The following is a 24,711-nucleotide window of genomic DNA, read 5'->3' on the forward strand; positions in this document are numbered from 1 at the left end:
CTACACAAAGAAGCTGTTGATATGGGTGGTAGTTCCTCAATCACACTCTTTCACTTCTTGTTAAGAATCCACATGGCAAGCCTTGTGCAAGAAGGCGAGGGACATTAGGAAGTTGCACCATTCCGAACTTCTGACCATGCTGCCATGGGTGGCCCTAACAGGGACACACAAATCCCAATGGCATCACTCACAACATCATTCATCAGTCACGCAACCTACTCTGTCACATTAAGGCACTGACTCTGTGGAAGGATGGGGTAAGTAACATAAAAAAAACCAAAAATATATTTCCTTTTTGGGTGGAGTATCCTTTTACATTTCAACCAACCCAAGCTCTATGTAGCTTAAAAATGATGAATCAAACAAAATATACACAAAAACAAGGATTGTTAAAATGAAATATGTTTTATTTACAACAGAATTTACATAGCATTTATCCAATGGAGATAATATACATTTTGCATTTCTGCTGTTGTATAGTTTCAGAATATACAACAGTTTCTTAAATATTCAAAATGTAGAAAATGGTTCAAAGAGCTAACACACATCTTTTGTTGACAATCTGCAAACTATGGCATCTAGCAGGGTCCCAATCTTTTCTTCCTGAGGAGTAATTTTAAACAGCTTCAAGAAACATAAAAAAAAATTGCAATATATTAAAATATAAAAACACAAAGTACATTACCTACTTACAAAATATGATAATAGCCCTAAAAACCCTGCCTTTGACATAAAAGTAGGTATATGTAAAAGTTTCATTATACTGCCTCAATTTTAGAATAACCAAGATTCTTAGATGTCACCTCTACATATACAGGTCTCAAAGAATTACTCTCAGAAGAACATAGAAGATAAGTTTGGTATTTTTTCAAGTTGAAGTTATTTATTCAAAATCATGATGTATATTAATTTGACACACAACATTGTGTTCTAAAGTAATAAATGTTTTTATGAATTAAATCAAAATCAAAATAAAATCTTGAATCAAAACGGACATGCTATTCTCAAAGTTTATAAAGAAAAGCTTCACTTTCAAACACAACTTTATGTGGCAAACTAATATAAACCATGATTGTGAAGAAATAACTTTGACTTGAAAAATTCTTACTGATGGCAGTTTTTTTAGTTTATTTTTTACTAAAATGTCTTCACACTATACAATATATAGTTCTGCCTATATTTTTGAAGTAACCATTGAAATTAAATATGATTTTTTTTTTTAATAATATCTATTATTATACCAAAGGCATAAAGAGAAAAATGTACACACCTTTCTGATCGTGGAAGTGTCTGCCATTGTTTGAAGGTTGTCAATATGAATTTGAATCCCATCCACCTGACTTGTAATTCTGTCCACATTAATATCTTTTTCATTAATCAGCACAATAAGTACTGAAGAATCTCCATCAGAAATGCCAATTTTTTTAAAAGCCTCAGAAATCTAAAGGTAAAATATACATCATATAATAGTTATTTTTATTATTTTATTTTTAAATTTGAGCACACTCATTCATTTATTTATTCAGTTTTCAATAACCTAAATTCTTATTTAGCAATCTTTAGCAATGCTGGTATTTAAATTAAGTAGATTAACGTTCTGTAATGTGACCAGGAAAGCAGTAGTAAACAGCTTTAAGTACTTCCTAAAAACAAAAGCTATGAAAAAACAGCTAAAAGAAAAAAACACCTTAGCAATACTAACAAGATCTGTACATGGAAGCAACAAATGAAAGAACCAGAAAGCTTCCAACCGCCTTACCTGAAGTCTTATACAAATTTGAAAATAAGTAAGCCATGCAAACAAAAGACTATGCCACTTTTTATCTTTACTAATGAAATCTCAAGCTTATAACAATAGAGTTTAAATATAGCAATTTACAGATATTGAAATGTGGCCTTTGGATTAAAATAGTACAGTAAAGTTCCCTTCACTTTTACAGTATACAATGTTGCCAACCCTAATAAAGACAGGCCCACGGGACTAGGTTTACAAACTACATTAATAATGTTTTCAGCCTAATTACCTACAGAAAAAACATAATTACACAGGATAACGAAAAATATCACTATAACCTTAACTAGCTCAACACTAATTTATGGATACCGGCTTCTTGACATTGTTGATAAGCAGTCAATTAACTGAAATGTGGTTCTAATAAAATTTGTTTTGACCATGTTTGGAGGAAGGGTGGGAGGATCTTATAGGTGTCTGTTTAAAAAGTATTGGTAACACGATGTGTCACAGGTGACAAAGACATATCAGGCACTCTTTAAAATGTCCCTAATTACTTAGCGGTGAGTGCAATAGCAACATGTTTCAGATGCAGACAATATGTAGGCAGTACTTGATTAAAAAGGTTAAGCAACATGAGCCACTTCTGTTCTGATATGAAATCATAAATGTATAACCTTCAGTGTAGGTATATTTTAAGGGGATGACAGTCTGTTGTACACCATGCTCTAAAAGTAAAATATAATTCATGACAGCTTTTACTAATCGTGGTACTACTGTTGTTATACTGGAGTTGTGAAAAAAATGCATATTACATGCACAATCTAACACTTAGTGAAGAAGTTGTAAACTTCTTGCATAGGCAAAAAGTAGTTTTAAGGCTATTCAGACAAATATGCAGAAAGTCAACACTAGAGACATTTCACATGCACAAATACTCATGGTGCTTTTCAAACTGTGAGAGGACGATTAGTAAAAATTCAATGAGGATGTAGGAAATGTTTCACAAAATATAGTTCTAATTTAAATTTGGGCACATGAGAAGACAAAAATATGATGACATAATGTCAAAATGTGACAAGATAAAGCATTCAAATAGACAAGTAGAAGCAACCAGCATTGACCTAAAAACATGTAAAAGCTCAATTCACAGATATACTGGCAAATTATATACAAAACAAAAAAAAAAAAAAGGGCTGCAGCATGTATATGTGCAGTCATTTAATAAATCTTGTATTTCTGAAAATATCGGCTAATACATTTTTCTCCTTCAATTACTCTCATAGTTTGAATAATGTAACTTGTAAATATTTTCTTTTTGACTAGAAAAATAACCTCACTTGCTCAAACCTGCTTAATCTAACTAAGGGCTTGTTGATAACCAGAGTCTATCCCAGCAGCAAAAGGCTCAATGAAGGAAGCAATACTGGTCAGATTACCTGGTTATTATGCAGCTCATTCACAAAGTCACACATCTCCAATTTGTTTAACACTCTTGTCATAGGATGAGAAGGGAAAAACAGAGTCCCTCAGAGACTTCAATCTGGAAATGACTGGGCTCAGGACTCTGACTTAGAATGCTAGATCTGTGGAATTAGTCTCATCCGTTATGGGAGATGGACGTCTGAAGTGGAGCTCCATTAGCAACGGCTTTATTTTTTCTCTTATTTCTTATTATCCTGAGGTATCCTGTTATTTATCCAACCCGAGGAGTTTCTACTACAGTATATAAATATGAGCAACAAGAAAGGGGGTCAGAAAGAAACGGAAAAGAAATCTAAAGCTACATCTAAGTCCAAGGTATGGCGTCTCAGTGACTGACCTGGAACAGACAGACGAAAGCAGACTCCCCAGGACCCTGCTTTGCTGCATCGTCTCCTATCGAGAATGAAAAATGGGAGCGAATGTGCAAGTGATGCAGGTCACGATAGCTCGCCAATTCCAGAAGATCACTTGAAACTGGAAATGGTCTTGCAGTCCGCTCTTTCATCTACTCCTCATGAGCCGGAAGCATCGGCTGTAATAGGGCTTGCCATTTCACCTGCGGAGCACGAAAGCCGAAACGATCTGTCCGAAATGAAGGAAATGATCGCAATAATGGCCACGGCCATAAATGAGCTCAAGAAAGACATTCAGAAAAATATAAAGAAAGAAATAAATGGCTTGCTCAAGACAAGCGAGAAGACAAACAAGAAGCTGCAGCTGGAGCTGCGGCTAGAGATGCACGAGCTGCAGCAGGATAATAAAGACTTAAAAACATGTATATAATCGATTTGATGCTGCCTTTAAAGGTATGCTGGGAAAAATTGAGGAACACATTCAGGAAAATGTGTCTAAACTGAGAGAACTTGCCGATCAGGTGGTAGACGTTAAGCAGACATTCACAACTCAAATTGAAAGAGCCAAACATTTGGCATCTACCGCTGATGGAAAAGCAATAGCTGCAAATTCCAAATGGAAAAAACTAGGAGACAGACTTACTGCTCTGGAAGATGGACGCAGAAGGAATAATATTGGATGCAGAAGGAATAATATTAGATTGTGAAAGTCCAAACCCAGTGACATTCGTAGCTGAACTATTCTCAAAAATAATTGGAGAGGACTTTAAATCAGACACCGAGATAGCAGCAGCTTATCACATACGTGAATCAAATGCCTCTAAACGTAGGACTCTTCTTGTGCGCTTCAAGAGATTACAATCAAAGTTTAATGTAATGTCACTTCTCAGACAGAAACAAGAGATTATGTTTGAAAATAACCACATTCGTATTTTCCCTGATTTCTCACCCTCAACAGCAGCTAAACATGCCGCTTTTTACAACATTAAACAGCGGTTACGGAAAGCCGATATCAGATACAGCCTCTTGTATCCTACCAAACTGAAAGTGGATATTTAAGAAAGATATTATATCTTCACCACTATGGAGGAAGCAGAAAAAGAAATAAGAAAGCTGATCCCAACACTTTTTTGAAATACGATCGTGAGTTGCATCCTGTCATGGCATGCCAAGAAGATATTACCTGCTGTCTGATCCTCTTGCAATGATACTGGTACCATAATTATACTGTACATCTTTTTCTCTTCTCTGCAACTTTCTATTTATGTTTTAATTATAATTATACAAGTATGTGTGGAAGAAATTAAAGTAGTAACATTTTTTTTTTTTTAATCTTTTCACTATTCTAAAGGAGACTGTTTAACATCATACCCTTGGTTTATTGTTATTGTTATAACATTAGGTTTTAATATGCTTAACCAGGGCCACTTTTTAACACCATTCCCTAGGTTTACTATCTTAATATTTCAAGACTTTTGAAGATTATATTTTAAGCTTATAATATTTTTACTTTATCGGCAATACATATCTCTATTTTTAATCCTCAAATGCTGCTGCTGGGGGGGCTTGTTTTGCTTTGGATGTGCTCTGTCTCTAGGTATGTCATAGGACTGGGACTTTGTGAAGTGGGGTCCAGCCTCACGTGGGGAGGCAAAAAGAGAGCAAGCTATATCTAATCTATCTTTTAATCCTTATAATTACCAACATAACAATAGGCTGCATGGCAATAACTCCTGGGAAAATTGGAAATTAAAGTCAAAGCTGTCTCACTTCCAGTTAAGACTACAAAAAGACATCAAAAACTCAGAATCAATGGTCTCCATTATGGGACAGATAATTTGTGAGCTGGAATGTTAAAGGCCTGAATCAAGAATTAAAGAGAAAGAAAGTACTGTATTCTCTCACCTAACAGGTCTAAACGCTAAAACAGTATTTTTACAGGAGACCCACTTATTAAGCAAGGATCAGTTCCAGCTGCAAAAAGACTGGACTGGTCAAATGTTCCATTCCAGCTTTACAAAGAAAACTAGAGGTGTGGGAATTCTTATACATAGAACATTCTCATTTGTGGTATCAGATGTAGTATCTGATCCTGAAGGGAGATATGTGATTGTCATGGGCAATTTACTTAACTGTAAAGTGATTTTGATAAATGTTTATGCACCAAATGTAGATGATAGGGTATTCATGCAAAATGTATTTATATCCATTCCCAATGTGAACACTCAAAAAATTATAATGGCTAGGGACTTTAATTGTGTTTTAAAACCAGTCTTAGATAGGTCTCCTGTCACAGGGGTGATGACATCTAAGACACAGTTTTTAACCGACCACAACTTATCAGACCCCTGGAGGTTTCTAAACCCAAACTCAAGAACATATTCCTTTTACTCACCAGTGCATCATTGCTACTCAAGAATTGATTACTTCTTTATAGATAATAATTTCTTGCCTACAATTAAATCTTGTAAGTACGGCGCTATTGTTATTTCTGACCATGTCCCTCTGATCTTGGAGCTAAAATCATCATGTCCCACATACTCATCTCACAGATGGCGTCTTAACCCACTTTTATTAGCAGACAAGAACTGTACTTACAGAATTTATATCAAAACAAATCAGTTTCTTTCTAGAGACAAATACATCCTCAGAAGTCTCTGCAGGAATACTTTGGGAATCCCTGAAGGCCTTCGTAAGAGGGCAGATTATTTTTGTGGGAAAGATATGAAATAATTTAGAAAACAAGAAGGTATCAGAGATAACCAGCGAAATTACTAGAATAGATCTAGAACATGCCAGGTGTCCAAGTGAGGCTCTTCATAGGAAAAGGCAGGCTCTGCATTCAGAACTCAACCTCTTAACAACTAAAGAAACTGAACAACTAATTTTTAAAATCGAGACATTATTACTATGAACAATGGACAGAAAGCTAATAAGCTCTTAGCTCAACAAATCCACAAGCAAGAAGTTCTCAATGCAATCCCTGAAATCAACATGAACAAAGACAAAATCATTGACCATAAAAATATAATGCACACATTTAGAGACAACTATAAATCCTTACATTCTATTGAGTTTAAAGAAGACAAACACACAATCTAATGTATTTCTGGATGCATTACAGATACCACAAATAGATACTCTTAGTGCAGAGGAATTTGATAAACCTCTGTGTGGTGTTATGGGTCCACAGCTCGTTGAGAAAAGGCCAGTCATTTTAAATAATCACCGTACCCGAGGCGGCTTCGTGAGGGGGGCGTTGTTGTAGCGAGCCGCGGGGCAGTCGTTGATGTGGGCGTTTCTCACCGTGTGCACAGGTGAGGAACTGCCCACATTCGTGATTGCTCCCGTGGCTAATGCTGCAGCTGTGATGGCCCCTCACGTTTTAAAAAGAAGCGCAAGTCGGTTGGGGAGAAAAAGAGAGAGAATCGATCGGAGGGAAAGGAAAGGAGAGGACGGAGGTTACAGGGAGCGTGGAAGCAAGCGGTGCAGGAGAGAGACGGACACGCGGAGCGTGTGGTGAGCGCGCGATCGGCTTCGTGGGCAGCTGCGAGGAAGCTGGGTGTTAGGCCGACACCCAGGTGTTTGTGTAGATGTCGCTCCCGCTGAGCGATCTGGTAGCGGGAGTGACAAGGTGAAAGTGACGAGCCGCAGAAGGCCGCGGAAAGGCAGCGAAGTCGAGAGGCTTGGTGGTGGAATCCCCAAGCGTGGGCGACCTGGCCGTTGAGGGTAATCAAGTCTCGGGGACTGGGATGAGTGCCAGACCGGAGCCAGGGATCGGGAGGTCTCCAGTCTCGAGTGTGTGATGTAGGAGGGCAGCTGCAGAGAGCGTCTTGCCTGCTGCTTGGCCCGTACGGGATAAGCAGGGGAGACGCATACAGAAATTAGGCACCGGATTTGTTATTTTAAAGACTGCTTCCAGGAGAAGATTTTAACCTCTTGTTTTAAAGGATTGTTTTTTCTATTGTTTTAACCTCCACGTTCTTTTAATGGATTTATTTATTTATTTATTGAAGAACTTGAAGATCTGCACTATTTGAACACTGTTGTTGTTGGTTTTTAATAAAAGCACTATTGCACTTTTTGTATACCTTCCCCTTGCTGGAATTATTTGCCTCCATTGACTAGCTCACTCGGCAACATTATCGACGGTGTTGGGTTCATGTGCTTCCAACATCAAAGGGAGTGTGGAGCCAGAACCCACATCGTCACACTCTGGTGCTATCAGAATTACTAGATGCTATAAAGTCACTTCAGAGTGAAAAAGCAGCAAGTCCTGATGGCTATCCTGTCAAATTTTATAAGAAATTCTCCACTCAGTTAGCTACCCTCTTATTAGCAACATTTACAGAAGCTAGAGACAATCAAATTCTACCTCAAACTTTTCAATAAAAAATAATTAAAACAGGAACTACAGGAGCCAAGTATACTAAAGAAAACTAAAAGATATGCTCAAAAGACTTTTTACCTCATGAAATGAACGTGAATGAAGAAGTACTAAAGTATTTGCAAATAGGTCAGCAAAAGGGATTGGGAAAATGTGATGAAAGATACAGTAGACAAAAAGAGGCTTAAACAGATGATGCTATATCATGATGATAGAAACATACTATTTAGTCTTTATAAATACTTGAGCTACAGAGCAAAGGTAAATGGTCATTGGGACTGATAATACTTGAAGATCATAGGCTCAGAGAGTGGTGACATCTTGCATGTTACTTAGACATACAAGTAAGAATTCTACTGTGCATGTGACAGTTAACTAGAATTTGGATGTGAAAATGAGATCAAAGGCAAGAATAGGAGTGTGATCCAAGAAACAGTAAGGATGGAAAAGAACTACTAAATTAAAAAAAAAAGTGTGGATAGGAAAATTTTGCATTTTGCAAAGAAAATTTTGGGTTAGAGACAGTAGAAAAAGAAAGTCTGATAAAACACCACACCAACTGGTCCCAAAAGAACAATGCTGTAAAACAATAAAGGCACGCTACTTATTATAATTATGCAAACAGGCATAATATTCTTTTAAAAACATCTGCAGTTCTGACAAATTTTAAATTTAAAAGTAACATAAGAAAAACATGAACTCATTTTAATTATTTTAAGAGAAAATGCAGATGAATCAAAACCATTTAAACAGAAAACTGATGGAAGGTGAGAGGTTTTGCAAATGTAGAAACTATAAATCCAATTTCTAATGACCACTATTGAATGTGTTAAAAAACAACACAGGATCACAATATGTTTATGAGAGAATATTTAAAGAAGAAAAACTTACATTGTTAGTTGGTGAAAGATTGAATATTATTTCAGAATACAAAGTTCGGGTTTTCAGTTTTCCAAGTTTTTGTAGATGGACTGCCTTATTTGTGGCAACCACTACCTGAAAAGCATCCACTATCTGTAAAATAAAAATCACGCAAATTATCATATCACTCATATACAGTATTATTGACATTCATCATGAAATTTCACAGGATCAAACTTAATCTTTTAAAGGTGGACAATTAATACCAAATCTCCAGTGCAGTTTTAAAGTAACTTATTCCTCGACAGAAAGACAGCTTTTGATATCTTATTATCTTTGGATGCAGAAAAAAAAAATGCTAGATTAGAAGCAGGTTATTTATTAATTTGGATGTGGACCAAATATATGATCATGGACCAAAGTACAGTATACTTTAGCTCAGAAACCTCTCTTTATGCAACAACTATAAAACGCTTATTGTTTTGCTTTAGAATTAGGAATAAGACACCTGCAGGACCCATTTCATGATGTAGTGTGCTGCAGTAGATATAATTGTATCATGTACAATTAGCAGGAATAAAACTTGCTTAGTTCACTCTTGACTTGAATTATTTGAAATGTGAAATATTTTTTATTTGTTCCAATAAATGCATTACGAAAGAATTGTTACTTTTTTTACAAAGGGGTTTTACTTTTAAACAATTCTAAAACAGATGCCCGAGTCTGGCCAGACCCACCTGGTACTGTTCACAATTTAGCTCCAATCCCTGACATATTTTAAAACTATTTTAAACTGCTTTCAAACTTTCTAATGTTGAATTTTTCAATATGTGGTCTTTCTCCCTTCCATAAAAATTAGCCAAACTTTTTAGAAGGATTTATTAATAAATGTGGTAAAACTCTAAAGCAGGAATAAAAATTAGGGGAGGATACTCATTTCCTCCATATTAATTCTGCCCCCTATAGTGAGGAGAAAAGTTGACCATATATTGACATTTGAAGGTTAACATTTAATACTAATTTGAAAGTATAAATATACAATGAGGAAATTAAAGAGATAACCATGCTGCATGTTAACAGCTCAGCTTTTGAGACTAGAGAATATGGAAATTATATTGTAAAAAGTGTAAGATGTTAATAATGTGAATTCCATATTGCAATAATAACAGATTTACTGTACACCATCTAACGCTAAACACAGGTGATATAATGACACTCCATTTTGATATCAAAATTCACAATACAGCATTTATTAAAACACCATAAAACAATATATATATACCATTGTTGGCTTGATCAGTGCACCATTAATTAGTCCCTCCATTGCCTTTTTCCTAAGTTCCGCTGCATTCTGCACTTCTTTAAATAAGAGGAGAGTTACAGAACAGTTGGGAAACAACTCAAGATCCTGTGTAAAATGCATCATCTGATGGATCTGAAAATATGTAGAGGAAAATCATTTGCATTACATTAAAATGTATATTTATGCAGAATTCAACAAAAAAAATTGCAATACCATTAATATAGAAAATCATAAAGGTAAACAACAAAATATTTCTACTTTGCAATTAAATAAGAGTATGTCATTGTTTCTCACTTGTGGGAAGAAAACAAATTGTAAAATTTTTGTCTATAACAAAATGTCTGAGAAACCAAAATGCATTTAAGCATAGTACATTATAGCAAGTGATATGGAGCGGGAATATGATTGAATCAACTTATGGGGACTGATTTGTTCCAGAGTAATACAATTCATGACCATACTGTCTGAATACAGAACAGGATGGACCGAGGATGCAAGTAAAATGCAGAAAGGAAAACTTGGTAAGAATGGCTTAGGTAGAATATGAAACTATAAATCACCTTCTTTTTGTTAGACTAATATAAACAGAAAACACAAAAACTTTTCTACACTAGTAATTATGAATGTATCTCCATGCACTAAGTCTTCAAGAATATTGTTAAAGCAATTACACTTCTTGCTGGGACTAAAGAGTTATGTTTAACCAGCTTTGTAACTAGCAAATGAACAAAACACCTCAAGTGAAACACTTTTTATTTTCTTACTTGGGCCCTTAAAAGCCAGCCTCCATTACAGAAATCTGACGGTGCACCACATTGTAAGCAAATGGTATGGGTAATAGCACAATAAATGATTAACTACAACTTTTCTCCACATGATCAAGCACTGCCCTACTATTTTTTCCTTCTGGTTTCACATTTTACTCTTGTGGAAGAATAATTTTTGGGCAACATAGCATTCATCTTAAAGAAATAGCATAAAGGCTAAATAAATGTCAGAAACCAGTTCAGGCACAACAGGAAACCAGATAAAGGTTAAGTGAACAACAAAATATACACTGAAATATAAGAATTGGTTTAGGAAAAATACTGAGATGATCAAGTAAATAAAGTATCTACCAGAAGAAAGGTTGATGTAATTTTCAAAATGTACTGAAGTATGACTAAGAAATCAGCAGATGTCCTATAAAAGAGAATGGACAATTGGTAAATGCACAGAAATTTCAAGTGTGGTGGGGCAACTCAAAGGTGCAATAAGAACCAAAATATAATATAACAGACTTTTATTTTATGTAAATCATTTGGGTGTAAACTAACTAACCAACCAGAGTAAAATGTATGCATTGATTGACACTGCATGTAAATTCAGTAGCTTATAAAATGAAAATCTATTTGTTTTTTCTGACCATACTGTAAAGGACTGCTTTTGAAGAATGCTCCCTCTAAGGCATTTTGCCGACGAGTAATTTGAAGATACAATGAACAGCTATTCCCCGGCCTGATTACTGAATTGTCCTGTTAGAGGAGGTTTCTTTCTTTAATAAGATGTTAAATTTCTACCACACTATCTGCTTTTTTCTTTAAATATTCTGCTATAACTTCAAACCATCACTCTCTTAGATATCTCCAATATGCATCTGCTTTGGCACTCTAGCAACTACACTACAGTAATTGCTGGGAAGCTCTTGTCAGGAGGAGCCAGAGCTTGTCATTATGGGCAATTGGTGGTCTTATTTCTACAGTTTAATTTACATTCTATTGTTCACAGCAAAAAATAAAGTGTGGAACTGAGGAATACAATTGAGAGTTGGTCTACATCTGCTCATTGTTTAAATACAGAATTGCTGTTATCCTACAATGTTTGTACTTTGGCTCAGACTGAGATAGGGTTATTTTAAGATTACAAATTGGTGTATTCTTATATTTCATGTTTTAATTCTCTTCTTTGATTAAATAAATAAGCAGGCTTCAGTCTTGATTTGCTTCGTCCTGAAGGAGTTTATTTAATACTTGTATATTAATCCTTCAGATTAACATTAAGATAAAGACTTTGTCTTTATATTGGTTCATTTATATGAGAATCTCTTTTGCATTCTAAAAATAAACTTCATTAAAAAACACACACCTCTATCAAACTGAATTGAAGTCTACCAAAACACACTGTTGGAAATAAAAGTACAACTCATAAATTTATTGAAGAAGAAAAAAGTGACAACTGTTTCCTGCTTGCCAGTACTGTTTAAAAACAAAATTTGTTGCTGTTCAATTTACAAAAGGTGGCTGTGTTACAGAGCTTTTACTGGGATATGGAGGATTATCCTAAAGGGGAATTAGCATTTCTTCTTCTTAAACTGATCAGGCTATTAATTTACAGTTTAAGAACAAGTTTTGGTGTGAAGGTTTGCAAACAGGACAACGGTTTTTTTTGTTTTTTTTTTATTGGGGAAAAAAAGGTGTTACTTAATTTAGATTAGAAAGAGATAAATATTTAGTCTGGATTATATTTTATTACAAACCTTATAACTAATTGGGATATCGGTTGACTGTTGTGATTCAATTTCCTTTACACTATTTGTATTTCAATTACTCTTAACCACTGCTTGAAGGGCAGTTTATAAAATATTGCCACATATTTGACATGCACTTAATTTTATGTGGTAACAGTTTAGTCAAAGAGAAAGATAAACGCAATACTTGAAACGGATCGAACCAAGATGCAGTAATCTTAATCGAAATACACCTTTCGTTTAACACATACATTATTTAGCAAATTTCCTTCTGTATTTTAAAGGTGTAAAATTAAAAACCTCTCCCAGAGATCCTGACGCAAAATATTTTAAAGTGCATTAAGGTGTCCACTTGTTTTCCGTTACATCGAACTTACCTAAATATGCGTGAATGCGCACTTCATTGCAGAAAACGGGGAACAGGACGCTATTATTTCAGTAAATGAAGAGCGGTACCATAAAATCGCGACGCTCCTGCTTTTACTAAAGCCAAACTCATTCGTGTTCCTTTAAATTTTCTGTGCTACTTAAATAAAGATGCGACCTGGAAACAAATCTTTACCCATAACTTAATTTTAAGATGTGGTTAACTAAAAAAATTTGGGAGCTCAAAGCTAAACGTTCACATATTAACTTGTCAAACTGAAAAACACGAAGGACATTCTAAATTACATTAAACATCTTAAAGAATGAGAAAACCTACTAACTTCTAGTTTCTACACGGACATTTTGCTGTAGGACAGGAAGAAAGCAGAGAGAGCGGGAGGGTTCATTTGGATCAAGCAGCTGTCACTTACTTTATCAACACGAGCCACTTCTATATTAATATTTCAGTGTAACTGCATCTCAACTGAGAAAACGGAACTACAAGGGAAAATTGCGTAAATAGTATATTAGCTAGGTAGGATGGAGAAGCTTGAGAGTTATATTTTCTCCATTGTTTGCAGTACCTTTTTTCTCGTTTCTTGCTTTTTATTTTCCAAAATCACACGGGAGCAAAGAGACCCTTACATGGACGAGATCTTTCATATTCCGCAAGCTCAAAAGTATTGCGAAGGCAGGTTCGGAGAGGTATGTATTAGCTTAAAAACACAATTCGGAGCACACGGTCATGCCAGTTGTTGTTAGAGGGGTTTTCGTGTTTATAAAAGGTGTTTTACTTAAGAAGCGTAGCATTAAAAATGTTTTCGTCATTTTATGGACATCTCTAACGCGCACAATTGTTTTTGATTGTTATACCTGGAAATGGAATGGTTAAAGTTCAATTTCTGGCTTTATTGTAAACATGTTTCACTTGTCTATTTATCCACCAGCTTATTATTATTATTTGATCGAATACATTAAGATCGGGTTTCTGTTTCGAAATCCAAAAAAATACCCATGCTGGGTAATTGTTAGTGATTATTATGGGCATGTAAGGACATACAAATATATTTTATGACGGTAAATATATTTTCTAGCAGTGTATCTAGTTTATTTTGTAAATCTTTCTCAAAACTGTTTTTTTTTTCCTCTGGGTGCTTCAGTTTTCCTCCCGTGTTCCAGCTACGTAAAGGTCGAATTAATTGGTAAGTCATAACTGGCCCAGTAAGAGTGACAGTACCTTGTAGTGAACGGGCACTCCTTCCAGACTGGGTTCTTGCATTCCCTCTAGTGCTACTGTGACAGATAGACTTTTGATCCTACAACACTAAACTGGACAAAGCAGTCTCGGTAATGAATGAAGGGATGGTTTTCTGTGGTTCATTTAATGTTTTTTGCAATCGGTTTAAAACGTAGGGGAGATGAGGCATGGTCTATTCATACAGCATTGTGCACATGACAGGAACCATCCTTGAACAGAGTGCCATTCCATCTCAGGACCTGATCACACTTACAGTTTGGACTTGCTGTTTAGCCTGTCTTAAAGGATATGTGACAAAAATTGGAGTACCCTAAGGAAACATTGATGTGATGTGAAGAGAATGTTGACTTTCCACTTTGACAATGACCTGCAGGGTGTAAGATAGTAAGTAGTGCAAACACTTGCACCACAAATGCAGCCTGACTTTAAAACAGTAAAGGGCTATTATCTTTAGTAAGACTACACAAAATGAAGTGCACCTAATAAATGTACACCAAAATTAAAAGAATAACAAAACAGATTATGAATCACCTTAAAGTGTATATTAACTGTAGCAGAGTGTATTGTTATTATATCTTTCAGTGGGATTCTATGATAACCACACTCCCTGGCTTGTATCTGGTGTCCGTTGGAATAATTAAGCCGACTGTCTGGCTGGCTGGATGGACTGGAAAAGCTGTTTGTTCACCTGGAATGCTACGGTTTATTAATCTCCTTTTCAGCTGTGGAAATCTCTACTTGGTCTATCTAATTTTATATAAACTGCATCAAAAAGACAAGGTGTGTTTTTTCTTCTTTTTGCTTCACTTGTTATGGGTTAGTTGTAAAACCTTGAAGGCATGATCTGTACTCTACATTGGAAGTAATGTCAAAACCTGCTTCCTTATTTCTTCTACTGCTTTTTTTAACCCATGGTCCATATTTGATCAAAAACACAATTCCTGTTTTAAAATTAGAAATAATATTGTAACTACATATCATTTGGACATGCATGTCATCAGTGAACCAAATTTGGAGAAAGTATTTCTAGCCATAGCCCAAACAGATATCGGTGCTGATTTCATACATCATGAAATGATTCTTAGTGTTTTAATTTTCAATTTATAGTGCACCTAATGACAAAACCTTGAAAATATTGTCTTATCATCCTAATTTGCTCAGTTTCAGTATATACGTGAAATGAATATAACACTGTTTCCAATGACTTTGCAAGCCGCAAAACTACTGTAAAAACGAGTGAGGGAGAACCGACGAGCCTCCAAAAATTGTCGGATACTCATCATCCTAGCAGAGTAGGCACTCTACCAAAATTTGTATTACTGATAAGAGATGTAAAATTAACAGTCAATTTTCGGTAACCAAAAACTCTTATGTACAAGAGGAATGCCCTTCAATAGTAGAATATATAATTAACTATGTGCAGCATACAATATATTCAATAATCAGTCCTGCAATATAGGTTCAATGTATATGAATTTTTTTTTTTAAAGTAAATTAGTAGAATACAGTCTATCAATAAAAGAGTCACTCCTAGGTGACTTACACAGGAATTTTTCTTATTTGTGTTTTCTTTTAGTTTAAGTTGTGAGCAAAATATTACTTTCTTTCTTGAACGGAAATCTTTCTCTGTCCCAGCCAGGTGGCACAGTGCTGCTCCCATTGGCTACTTAGGGTATATACTGCACCGCTTCAGCTGCCCAGTAATTCATCTAGAGATTGTCTACAGTATTCACTAAAGGTTTCCATAAGAGAAGTTTCTTAAAATATTGTTTTGTGTATTACGTTCATGTTCTAAAATTTTTCCCTGTTAATTTGTTATATTTAATTTGAACCTCTCATTTTAAATAGATCATTACTTATTGGAAGTGAAACTAAGTTTGCTTTAGTTAGTGGAACCAGATAGATAGAACTTTATTTGTCCCTGGGGGGAATTTGACTTTTTACAGATGCTCCTAATTCATTTAGAGCTAACAGCTCAGAATTTTTTTTAAGAAAGTCTTTAGTTGTATGTATGACAATTACAATGACAGTGTGCTTGTGTGTGTATGTATGTGTGTGTGTATATATATATACTGTATATACAGTGCATCCGGAAAGTATTCACAGCGCACCACTTTTTCCACATTTTGTTATGTTACCACCTTATTCCGAAATGGATTAAATTCATTGTTTTCCTCAGAATTCTACACCCAACACCCCATAATGACAATGTGAAAAAAGTTTGCTTGAGATTTTTGCAAATTTATTAAAAATAAAAAAATTTAGAAAGCACATGTACATAAGTATTCACAGCCTTTGCCATGAATCTCAAAATTGAGCTCAGGTGCATCCTGTTTCCCCTGATCATCCTTGAGATGTTTCTGCAGCTTAATTGGAGTCCACCTGTGGTAAATTCAGTTGATTGGACATGATTTGGAAAGGCACACACCTGTCTATATAAGGTCCCACAGTTGACAGTTCATGTCAGAGCACAAACCAAGCATGAAGTCAAAGGAATTGTCTGTAGACCTCCAAGACATGATTGTCTCAAGGCACAAATCTGGGGAAGGTTACAGAAAAATTTCTGCTGCTTTGAAGGTCCCAATGAGCACAGTGGCCTACATCTTCCTAGAGCTGGCCGGCCATCTAAACTGAGCGATCAGGGTAGAAAGGCCTTAGACAGGGAGGTGACCAAGAACCCAATGGTCACTCTGTCAGAGCTCCAGAGGTCCTCTGTGGAGAGAGGAGAACCTTCCAGAAGGACAACCATCTCTGCAGCAATCCACCAATCAGGCCTGTATGGTAGAGTGGCCAGACGGAAAGCCACTCCTTAGTAAAGGCACATGGCAGCCCGCCGGGAGTTTGCCAAAGGCACCTGAAGGACTCTCAGACCATGAGAAACAAAATTCTCTGGTCTGATGAGACAAAGATTGAACTCTTTGGTGTGAATGCCAGGCGTCACGTTTGGAGGAAACCAGGCACCATCCCTACAGTGAAGCATGGTGGTGGCAGCATCGTGCTGTGGGGATGTTTTTCAGCGGCAGGAACTGGGAGACTAGTCAGGATAAAGGGAAAGATGACTGCAGCAATGTGCAGAGACATCCTGGATGAAAACCTGCTCCAGAGTGCTCTTGACCTCAGACTGGGGCGACGGTTCATCTTTCAACAGGACAACGACCCTGAGCACACAACCAAGATATCAAAGGAGTGGCTTCAGGACAACTCTATGAATGTTCTTGAGTGGCCCAGACTTGAATCCAATTGAACATCTCTGGAGAGATCTTAAAATGGCTTTGCACCGACGCTTCCCAAACAACCTGATGGAGCTTGAGAGGTGCTGCAAAGAGGAATGGGCGAAACTGGCCAAAGATAGGTGTGCCAAGCTTGTGGCATCATATTCAAAAAGACTTGAGGCTGTAATTGCTGCCAAAGGTGCATCGACAAAGTATTGAGCAAAGGCTGTGAATACTTATGTACGTGTGATTTCTCAGTTTTTATATTTTTAATAAATTTGCAAAAACCTCAAGTAAACTTTTTCACGTTGTCATTATGGGGTATTGTGTGTAGAATTCTGAGGAAAAAAATGAATTTAATCCATTTTGGAATAAGGCTTTAACATAACAAAATGTGGAAAAAGTGATGCACTGTGAATACTTTCTGGATATATATATATATATATATATATATATATATATATATATATATATATATATATATATATTATAGAGAGAGAGAGAGAACCCAAAAATACCTGAAATTGGGAAAAAAACATTTATTTTAATAATTTTTACTTACTGAAACTTTAGTCTCCTTTAAAGTACAATAGTACCTTGAGATACGATTGCCCCAACGTACACATTTTTTGAGATACAAGCCTTCACTAAGTTGATTTTTTGCCTTGAGTTACGAGCCAAAATTCGAAATATGAGCCATCAAAGAGCTTGTCGCTGCACATTCAGAGGAACTGACGACGGAGGAGTTGACGGAACTATAGACGCGGCAACATACGCTTGCAGGAGATTGGTATCACGGAGGAGGCAGAGGCGGAGGAGGTTACCTCATAAAGTGAGATAAAGGAAGTGTTTGCAATTTGGGAAAAAAGTTTCAAATTTTAAAGAAAAGAAACACCCTGAAAAATTACAACTGATCGCGCATCAGCTCTATTTAATGACACTTGCCTAACGCTTGAGTTCATTTAAAAGATAACCCTGAAAAAAATTGCAACAGATAGTGCAGCAGGGCTATTTATTGACACTTGCCTAACAATTGACTTTATTGAACAGAAACATCCTGAAAAAGCTACAACTGATCACGCAGCGGCCCTATTTAATGACACTTGCCTAACGCATTTTAGAAACATTTTGAAAGACAGGATGAAATAGACTTCATTGAACATGTTTTTATTGAAAACCCCTGCAGATGAAAGTGAGGAAGGTGCGGCGAAAAGGGTAAAAATCAGTGAATAACATTCAGTTATTCAGTTCAGCCTTTCTCCACCACCTCTATCAGCATCTTCTACTTGTCTGATCTCCAAGGTAAATGCTGTACATTATACTGTACTGTACTTAATAAAACCAGTTTATTGTGTGTTTATACAATATTCGTTATTTATAAGTACATTTTTCTTATTTATAAACATGTAACAAAAAAATTGCAGTGTTTTTTGGGGGTCCGGAACGGATTAATGGCATTTCAATTCATTCAATGGGGAAATTAATTTGAGATAAGAGCATTTTGACTTACGAGTTCGGTCACGGAACGAAAAACTCGTATCTCAAGGTATCGTTGTACTCTTCTATGTGAATAAATGCGTGAACAAGGAAAAATTTGCACGGAGCAAGATCAAGTGACATTTCCCTTCATAGACCTTTCTTTTACTTAAAACGTCCTCTTTAAAAGCAGTGTCAAGCATCACTACAGTTTCAGCAGCTGTTTTCCCTAAGAGGAAACAAAATTTAATACAGACTCACTGTTGTTTGTGATGGATGATCATAAAGAACAGTGAGTCTGCATTAAATTTTGTTTTCTCTTTGTTTTTCTTTGAATGGTCTTGTTTCAATTAAAAGTAAGATATTTCTCATATTTTTAGTGCAAGATGATGGTTCTTCAGCAAACCTATTTTTTTCTAACCCTTCTTACTAATTTTTACAAGGGGCACCAATGATAGTGGAGGGCACTGTGTGTGTGTTTGTGTGTATGTGTATATATATATATATTTATATATATATATATATATATATATAAATGTATTATAATTGTGTGTGTATATATAAATGTATTACACTTGTAAGTGTTAGCTTTGGTTTTTTTTTTTATTCAGTTTTATTCTCTCAGTCACGTTCACGATCTCTCCTACACCCCCAAAATCTGACACTGTTGTTTTCACATAAAAACACGCTATAAGAGAGGTGAACTCAAATGATAATGACGGTTCTACATCAGAGAAAGAATGCACATCGCACTTTTGCCGTCAGTGTACTTTGTATATGTACATGTGAAGCTCTGCAGTCTACTTGTGACTTTATGCTTAAGTAAATAACATTCAATCTGGCTTTTATGTACAAAGTACAGGTACTCTGATTGGGGCTGTCAAGAGTCTGAGTGTCTGGGCTTGTGGCTGTCCTGGATAAATACCAAGATCTAGGCCTTTAATGACCTCTTAGGCACAGACATCAACAGTGTGTTTTTCTGCAGAGACAATGTGGACCTTGTTGAGAGGTTTACTTGCTTGGGCAGTAACATTTAAGTCTCTGGTGACTAATCTAATGAAGTCAGTAGATGGATTGCAAGAGCATGGGGGGGTGGGGGTGGGGCGAATTTCATGAGGTCAATGGAAAGGGGTGTGTGGCGCTCCAGATATCTATACAGAAGGATTAAGGTCCAAGTCTTTAGAGTCCTATTGCTTCCTGTCTTGCTATATGGTTGCGAGATATGGATGGTATCCATTGACCTGAGACAAAGACTGGAGTTCTTTGGTACTGTGTCTCTTTGGAGAATCCTTGGGTACCGCTGGTTTGACTTTGTGTCAAATGAGTGGTTGCTCATGGAGTCCCAAATGAGGCACATTACCTGCATTGTGAGGGAGCATCTGTTACAGCACTATGGCCATATGGCGCAATTCCCTAAGGGTGATCTGGCTCGCAAGTGGCTGGACCAGGCCAAGGGGACATCCATGTAACACCTGGCTGCGGCAGATAGAGGGTCATTTCCAGAGGGTGGGACTGGGCCGTGTGTCTGCCTGGAGGGTTACCAACCAGGATCCCAAGCTGTTTCATCATGGGGTGGGTGCGGCAACTCATTGTGCTAGTGCATGCTCCCAAACCTGACCTGACCTGATACACTCTGTGTGTGTGTATGTATATATTTATATTATTGCTAGTTTGATTGTTGCCATTTGTTGTATATAGTTTGTTGTTATCATTCTGTCTGCGTCTTTTCTTGTTTGAGGCATGGTGACAAGGAGGTTAGCACTGCAGTCTCATAGTTCAGGCCACATTTTTTACCACAATAATCAGTTCAGTATAGTTGGTAGACCACGAAAACAACAATTTATTTCTTGTATAACTCAAAATCGCACAAGGAATGCCTTAATGGGCTTTGACAGCCTCCAGCATTGACTCCCTAAGAAGACCTTGTAGGGAAACAAAATAGAAGTAATCTTGGGAAAGGCAATTTAGAGAGAACCCCCACCTCCTTCTGGGTAGTTTGGGAATGGAGTAGATCTAATACAAAAACATGTTATCACAGTCCTCTTCACAGAACTAGATTGCCAATCTATCATTGCCACATCAGAAATACAATACAATAGTACAAACTGCAAGGCAAACTCTAGCCCTTATGATCACTTAAAAGACCACTGTACCATTATAATTAACTTAAAACTAGTTCATTTCCTCCTTCCCCATGAAATTCAGTGCATTTTGTTGAGTTTCTTAGCATTTCTGAGATTTTGCAGAACTTGCACAGAGCCAAACTCTGATTGGTTTTCTCATCACTAGTAATTTGGTTAGTAACATGGGTTTAAATTGAAATTTTGGAGAAAATGAGAAAATTTAAATAAGTAATACAAACATTGACCAAATATCTATATTTATTGGAAAATATATTTTAGAGGATCTTAGGGAACTTTTGACTGATTTTAGTTGTCATTCCACTGATTGCCATTTCACACATATTACAGTCCTCCTGTTTAGTCATTAAAAATTGGTCAGTAAACATTGTCTTTTTGAGGTCCTCAGGTGCATGCAAGTGAGCTACTTTCTCTTTTCACTCAGGAATAGTAGAGTAGATTAGTATTCCCTGACCAGAGACACACCACAGTAACATAATGTGCATTCTAGTTACAGTCTTTATCCTAGATTGGTTAGTTATGATTTCATTGCTTATACTGAGTATCTTTATTCTCTTGACTAGGGGTTACTTCTGCATCACAGTAGTTTTCTTTGAAGTCTTATAGACAAGTAAACCCACCATATGCAGAAATGGAGCTCTTCATGCATAATCATTAGTACTGATTTTTAAAACTAGTGGCTTTAGTATGAATTTCAAACCTCCTTTAAGATTGTTGTATCATTTTTTTTTTAATTGACCTGCAATATGACTGTGCAGTTTTTTTAATTCATTTTGTTTGTTTTTTTTCCCCTATAGTCTGTCACTGCGTCTAAGAGAATCCTGTCAGCTTTGGCTCTTTCAACGTTTCCAGTGCTCTATTTCTTCACTTTTCTGTACTACACGGAATCAGGGTCAACTTTCTTTTCACTTTTTGCTTACTTGATGTGTCTGTATGAAAGTCACAAAATCTCAGCCCTCCTAGGATTTTGTGCAGTTATGTTTCGCCAAACAAATATCATCTGGGTGATTTTCTGTGCTGGACATGTTGTAGCTCAGAAGATGACTGAGACATGGAAGACAACTGTCACCAAGAAAAAGGAGAATAAGATTGCTTCGTCAACAGATATATCTATAACTACAATTAGAAATTTTCTCAGATTTTTCATGGAATATACCCTTTCAACAAAAAACGTGATTATTTTGTTATCAATTACATGGCCATATCTTCTACTGGTTATGAGTTTTATTGCTTTCATTATAATTAATAGAGGGATAGTTGTGGGAGACAAAAGCAACCATGAGGCATGTCTTCATTTTCCCCAACTGTTTTATTTTTTTTCTTTTACACTAGTGTTTTCTTTTTTTCATTCATTTTCATTCAGGAAAGTCTCAAACTTCCTCAGTTCACTTAGAAAGAAACCCATTTTCTATCTTTCAGTTTTGACCCTTTTCTTATTCTTAGTGTGGAAGTTTACTTACATGCATAAATATTTGTTGGGTGACAACAGACATTATACATTTTATGTATGGAAGAATATCTTTCAGAAGCATGAAGTGGTTCGATATGCACTAGTTCCTGGTTATGTATTTGCTGTATGGAGTTTTGCTGATTCACTTAAGTCAAAACCTTTGCTTTGGAATCTTATGTTTTTTCTATGTTTGGTGATAGCAACAGTACCCCAAAAGCTTCTGGAGTTTCGGTACTTTATTCTGCCATATTTAATCTATAGGCTGAATGCTTCTGTGCCATCTGTTTTTAGACTGCTTTTAGAGCTATGTTTATATACATTTGTCAATGCATTGACTTTTTACATCTTTTTGAAGAAAACCTTTGTTTGGCCTAATAGTGAAGAAGTGCAAAGAATAATGTGGTGACACCATATGCCTTCTTTTGTAATCATCTATGAAGTGGACACAACATTATGCTTAACTATCTGTGTAATGTGCAGGTAATATAGGATGAAACAATCTAATTTATTTAAGAGATTCACCAAACTTGATACATAAGTTTCACAATGTGGACATAATATGGAAATAGTAACATATTTATAGGAGATTTTAAATTGGGGACAAGTACAGTAAAGACTGAATGGAGCATGTAGCTTTTATCAGGAGAATAGTAAATAAATCAAAGTAAGGTAGCTGGATTGTTTTATAATGCAAATGTATTTTGTGTTTCATACTCTTGTTACAGATTTCATATTTGGGAACATGTTTGTTCAATTTGGCGGGTAGAAAATTTGAAAATTGTAAACTTAATGAAACTATTGTGAAGTTATGTAAATAGCATGGTATAAAAGCAGGTCATCAATTCTAAAGCAAACTGACCGAGTATGTTTTGTAGAATGCATGATATAATGGCACAATCAAGGCAAAACCAAAATTCCTATACACCAGTCATAAGCTGGCTGCTGTTCAAAATACTACCTAGTCATATTTACATAAGGTAGGTATGATACAATAAAATATCATTAATCATTAGTATAATTTGTGAAAGTATGGGACAGCAGCTGTTTGAGTGGTGCATTGAGGACTCCCCAGAAGTTTCTTTTAACTTTTTTCACATGACAATTACTAATGGGTTGGTTACAGAGGAATCCATATATATTTTCCCGTGTTTTCTGTTTTTTAATATTGTTCTTTTGTTGTAGTCATCTACAATTGTCTACTGTGTTTCATAAAAAAAATGAGTTTTGTGTGTTATTTTAGGTTAGTATTCTATTTCATGTGTATTTATACCCATTTTAAGAAATAATTTCATATTAATACTTGAATGACTCTGGTTAGCTGTTTATATTGGTCATTTTATTGTGTTATGAACTATATACACCAACATGTGAACTAAATGGTCTGACTAGCATACTTGATTGTCCCTGTGTTTTTTTTTTTTTTACTCTCCCTATTTTCTTTTTCAGCAATATTTTAATGATACTAGTATTGATATATGTTTACTTTTTGCAGTTGATTTTGTCTCTTCAAATGATTTTGGAAATGCTATATTAAATATGATTTTCATACCTTCATTCTGGCTGTGTATTTCATTCCATTTCTGTTTTGCTAATTACTTAATTTTTTCACTTCTTTTGTTGTCTTTCTTACTGATGTATTGAACAACTTATTTGTGGCCATGTAATCATGATGTTTCAGAAAGTAAAATACACTACTTTTTAAATAAAATTTTCATACTTTTAATGTAGCAGCAGTGTTTTTTGTTATTTATTTGGAGCAACCTCAAATGTGCATAGAGTATTACAAATAATTAGAAAAATATTTAATTTTTATATAATTTCATACAGGTTTGTATAGCAAATTACGTTACACTGTGTCCACAATTATTAGGCAAGTGAGTATTTTGACCATATCATCATTTTTAATGCGTATATTCCAACTCCAAGCTATATTAACTTGAATGCTTATTGGATTTAAGCACGTCAGGTGATGTGTATTTGTGTAATGAGGGAGGGTGTGGCCTAAGGAGATCAACACCCTATATCAAGGTGTGCAGAATTATTAGGCAGCTAGTTTTCCTCAGGCAAAATGGGCCAAAAAAGAGATTTAACTGACTGAAAAGTCAAAAATTGTAAAAAGTCTTTCAGAGGGATGCAGCACTTTTGGAATTGCTAAGATATTGGTGTGTGATCACAGAACCA

General features: G+C 35.8%; 2 protein-coding genes across 3 annotated transcripts; one reads left to right on the forward strand and one right to left on the reverse strand.

Moving 5' to 3' along the window:
- Positions 1–386: 386 nt before the first annotated feature.
- Positions 387–13,375, reverse strand: tprkb (Tp53rk binding protein). 2 transcript variants are annotated; one of them, XM_039761098.1, is made up of 5 exons: positions 13,335–13,375; positions 10,101–10,253; positions 8,849–8,971; positions 1,271–1,441; positions 387–624 (listed from the first exon to the last, which is right to left on the reverse strand). In XM_039761098.1, exons 2-5 carry the CDS (start codon positions 10,242–10,244, stop codon positions 538–540), a joined length of 525 nt encoding a protein of 174 aa, XP_039617032.1. In that variant the 5' UTR covers positions 10,245–10,253; positions 13,335–13,375; the 3' UTR covers positions 387–537. The 2 variants fall into 2 exon arrangements, with proteins under 2 accessions (XP_039617032.1, XP_039617031.1); XM_039761097.1 differs by lacking the exon at positions 13,335–13,375 and adding an exon at positions 13,005–13,153.
- A 7-nt stretch (positions 13,376–13,382) lies between these two features.
- On the forward strand, positions 13,383–24,084 carry alg10 (ALG10 alpha-1,2-mannosyltransferase). Its single transcript, XM_039761096.1, has 3 exons — positions 13,383–13,698; positions 14,834–15,031; positions 21,878–24,084. Exons 1-3 carry the CDS (start codon positions 13,534–13,536, stop codon positions 22,934–22,936), a joined length of 1,422 nt encoding a protein of 473 aa, XP_039617030.1. The 5' UTR covers positions 13,383–13,533; the 3' UTR covers positions 22,937–24,084.
- The last annotated feature ends 627 nt before the right edge of the window (positions 24,085–24,711 follow it).

This window comes from Polypterus senegalus, chromosome 8 (assembly GCF_016835505.1).
Source record: "Polypterus senegalus isolate Bchr_013 chromosome 8, ASM1683550v1, whole genome shotgun sequence".
NCBI classification, from domain to species: domain Eukaryota; kingdom Metazoa; phylum Chordata; class Cladistia; order Polypteriformes; family Polypteridae; genus Polypterus; species Polypterus senegalus.

Bases quoted from the DNA above. Each gene is read 5' to 3' on its own strand.
- tprkb (XM_039761098.1), bottom strand. From the start codon at position 10,244: ATGATGCATTTTACACAGGATCTTGAGTTGTTTCCCAACTGTTCTGTA. The intron at 8,972-10,100 runs GTATATATATAT...TTTATTTTACAG, and splicing joins CACTGATCAAGCCAACAATG to ATAGTGGATGCTTTTCAGGT. The intron at 1,442-8,848 runs GTAAGTTTTTCT...TTTTACCTTTAG, and splicing joins ATCTTTCACCAACTAACAAT to ATTTCTGAGGCTTTTAAAAA.
- alg10 (XM_039761096.1), top strand. From the start codon at position 13,534: ATGGAGAAGCTTGAGAGTTATATTTTCTCCATTGTTTGCAGTACCTTT. The intron at 13,699-14,833 runs GTATGTATTAGC...TATATCTTTCAG, and splicing joins GCGAAGGCAGGTTCGGAGAG to TGGGATTCTATGATAACCAC. The intron at 15,032-21,877 runs GTGTGTTTTTTC...TTTCCCCTATAG, and splicing joins AACTGCATCAAAAAGACAAG to TCTGTCACTGCGTCTAAGAG.